The following is a 3922-nucleotide window of genomic DNA, read 5'->3' on the forward strand; positions in this document are numbered from 1 at the left end:
CGCTTGACTTGTGTGCCCAACTCTCGCTGCACCGCTCTCCAAAAACTATGATGTGAACTGAGTGCCCCAATCTGAGATAATAGACACGGGCACACTATGAAGGCGAACAATCTCACGAATGTAAATCTGAGTCAGCTGCTCTAAAGAGTAGGTTGTCATGACTGGAATGAAGTGTACATACTTGGTCAATATATCCATAATAACCCATACTGCATCAAATTGATTCAAGGTCCATGGAAGTTAAAGTACAAAATTCATGGTGATACGCTACCACTTCCATTCTGGAATATCAAGTCTCTGAAGCAAACCACCGGGTCTCTAATGGTTGTACTGCGCTTGCTGACAGTTCAAACACCAAGAAACATACTCAACAATATCCTTCTTCATCCTCCACCACCAATAGTTCTACCTCAAATCCTGATACATCTTCGCAGCTTCCGGATGAATGGAATACCATGAAATATAGGCCTCCTCAAGAATCAACTCACGCAACCCATCTATATCTGGAACACAGATCCGACCCTGCATCCTTAATACCCCATCATCCCCAATAGTAACCTTCTTAGTATTACCGTGTTGCATCGTGTCCTTCAAGACAAATAAATAGGGACCGTCATATTGGCGTGCCTTAATGCGCTTAAACAAAGAAGACCATGATACAACACAAGCAAGAACTCTGGTGATCTTTGATATGTCCAATCTCATGAACCGATTGGCCAAAGCCTAAACATCCAATGTTAATAGTCTCTCTATACTCTGGACCTTCCTACTCAAGGCACCAGTCACCACATTGACCTTTCTCGGGTGATAAAGAATGGTAATATCATAGTCCTTTAGTAGATCTAACCACCTCCGTTGTCTTAAGTTCAAATCCTTTTTCTTGAATAAGTGTCGGAGGCTCCTTTGATTCGTGAATACCTCACATGACACGCTGTAAAGATAATGCCTCCAAATCTTCAATGCGTGAATAATGGTTGCCAACTCCAAATCATGAACATGGTAGTTTTTCTAGTGGGGCTTCAACTGACGCAAAGCATAAGCAATAACTCTAACCTCATGCATCAACACATATCCAATGCCAATCCGAGAAGCATCACAACAGACAGGATAAGAACCCGATCCTGAAGGTAAAACTAGAACTAGAGTTATAGTCAAAGTAATATTGAGCTTCTGAAAGCTCTCCTCACACTCATTAGACCACCTGAATGGGCACCCTTCTGGGTCAATCTAAGTCAAAGAGGCTAAGATGGATGGAAACTCTCCGCAAAACGGCGATAATACCTGGCCAAGCCTAGAAAACTCCGGATCTCATTAGTAGAAGACGGTATGGGACAAGTCTATACCGCCTCCACCTTCTTTTGATCCACCTTAATCCCATCACTAGAAACCACATGGCTAAAAAATGCCACCGAATCAAGCCAAAAATCATACTTGGAGAATTTAGCATATAGCTTCATCTCCCTGAAAGTCCGGAGCACGATCCTCGTGTGCTGCTCATGATCCTCCTGGTTGCATGAATACACTAATATATCATCATTGAATACTATGACAAAAGAATCAAGATATGGCTGAAACACGTTGTTCATCTAGTGCATGAAAGCTGTTGGGGCATTGGTTAGCGCAAAAGACGTCACCAGAAACTTATAGTGACCATAGCGGGTCCTGAAAGTTATTTTCAAAATATCTGAATCCCGAATCTTCAACTGATGATACCCCAACCTCAAATCAATCTTTGAGAACACTCTAGCACCCTGAAGCTGATCAAACAAGTCATCTATGCGCAGTAGTGGGTACTTGTTCTGAATAGTAACCTTCTTTAACTGTCTATAGTCAATACATATCCTCATAGTACTATCCTTCTTCTTCACAAATAAAACTGGTGCACCCCTAGGTGACTTATAAAGTAGCTCATGCAACCGTTCCTTAAAATCCTTCAAATCTATAGGTGTCATGCGATATGGTGAAACGGAAATGGACCGAGTTCCCGGTACTAGGTTAATACCAAAATTGATATACTTATCGGGTGGCATGCATGGTAGGTCTACTGGAAATACATATGGAAAATATCTCAATACTGAACTAATTCAACGGTAAGAGCATCAACACTGACATCCCTCACAAAGGCTAAATATGCTAAGCACCCATTCTCAACCATCTGCTGTGACTTCAAGAAAGAACACCACCCTACTAGGAACATAATATAACGTACCTCTCCAATCCAATCTTGGTAGCCCTGGCATGTCCAGTGTCATGGTCTTGGCATGACAATCCAAAATAGCATGATAGGGTGACAATCAATCCATGCCCAAGATCATATCAAAGTCCACTATATTGAGTAATAGGAGGTCAACTATGGCTTCATAACTCTTGATAGTGACCAAACACGATTGATAGATACAGTCTACCATAATAGAATCCCCAATGGGCATAGACACATAAACAGGGGCACTCAAAGAATCACAAGATATATCCAAATATGAAGCAAAGTAAGATGCCACATACAAATACATTGAACCCAGATCAAATAAAACTGATGCATCCCTATGACAGACCAGAGTGATACCTGTGATGATAGCATATGATGCAACAACCTCAGTCCTACCCGAAAAATCATAACAATGTGCCTGGTCTCCCCCTCTAGGATGACCTCTACATGCTTGTCCTCTACCCCTGGATGACCATGTAGGTAGAGTAGCAAATGGAGCAACAACCATGGCTTGTGTACCCTGTGGAGGTCCACCCCTCATAAATCTAGGGCAATCCATCATAATATGCCTAGTATTACCACACTCGAAATAACCCCTCGGCGGGCGTGGCAGTTTGACCCGATCGGCTAGAATAACTATTGTAAGCACCCAGTGAAGGAGGTGCACTGGAAGATGACTGTGCAATATGAGTACTCTGATGTCTCTGAATAGCTCGAGCACTGCGAGTGGCCTGAAGTGTAGACTAAATTGATCGACTGATAAAGCCTTTGCCATGACGGACCTTGCCCCCAGAGTAGGAACTGCCAAATCCTCTAGAGGCATCTTGGCCTCCCTATCCTCCCTCTCGTGTCCACGCATACGCTCTAACCTCCTAGCATTCTTTATAACCTGCTGGAATGGAGTATCAGTCTCCAGCTCCCGTTCCATCCCAAATCTGAGACCATAACTGATCCTCTCAATAAATCTACGAACTCCCTCTTTAATAGTGGAAACCAAAGTAGGTGCATGACGTGACAACTCATTGAACCTAATACAGTACTCAGTCACAGTCATAGTCCCCTAGTGTAACTACTCCAACTCTGTGCGCCATGCATACTTGAGGGTGTGTGGAACAAACTCCCTCAAAAATAGATCAGAAAACTGAGTCCAAGTAAGTGGCGATGCACCAATTGGCCTACTCTCCTCATAAGACTGCCACCATCTATATGTTGACCTCGTATGCTGTAAAGTAGTAATATCAACCCCTCTTACCTCAACTATACCTATAGTGCACAGAATATGGTGGCACTGATCCAAAAAACCTTGTGCATCCTCAGAAATTGCACCACTGAAAGTGGAAGGAAAATACTTCTTGAACATCTCAAGCTTCTGTTGCCGCTCCTATGATGCCACTGGCCTGACCTTATGTTGAACCGCAAACACATGTTGTACCGGCATAACACTCGGAGCTTGATCAACATGATCTCGTTTCTCTGGAGCATGAGCGGCAGGAATCTGAACTCATCCCCAGCCTAAGAAGTAGCTGGTGTAATTGGGATCAATCTCGCTTGAGCCAAGGTACCAAACATTCTCAAGAACTGTGCTAAAGTCTCCGGGAGTCCAGGGATAGTAACAGGTGCCTCGAGTATCTGTCCCAGAACTAGGTAGTACAGAGTCACAAGCTCTAACTGAATACACGAGATCAATCTTAAAATACATAATTGTCTAAAATACAT

The 3922-nt window shown here is 43.2% G+C and overlaps 1 protein-coding gene across 1 annotated transcript; it reads right to left on the reverse strand.

Moving 5' to 3' along the window:
- Window positions 1–2294: 2294 nt before the first annotated feature.
- Window positions 2295–3260, reverse strand: LOC138892108 (uncharacterized). Its single transcript, XM_070175804.1, has one exon. The coding sequence runs from the start codon at window positions 3258–3260 to the stop codon at window positions 2295–2297; it is 966 nt and encodes a 321-aa protein (XP_070031905.1).
- Between the last annotated feature and the right edge of the window lie 662 nt (window positions 3261–3922).

The sequence above is a fragment of the Nicotiana tomentosiformis genome, chromosome 5 (assembly GCF_000390325.3).
Source record: "Nicotiana tomentosiformis chromosome 5, ASM39032v3, whole genome shotgun sequence".
Lineage (NCBI taxonomy): Eukaryota > Viridiplantae > Streptophyta > Magnoliopsida > Solanales > Solanaceae > Nicotiana > Nicotiana tomentosiformis.

What these genes read in the sequence shown, in the direction of transcription:
- LOC138892108 (XM_070175804.1), bottom strand. Translation starts at nt 3,260, where the DNA reads ATGACTGTGACTGAGTACTGTATTAGGTTCAATGAGTTGTCACGTCAT.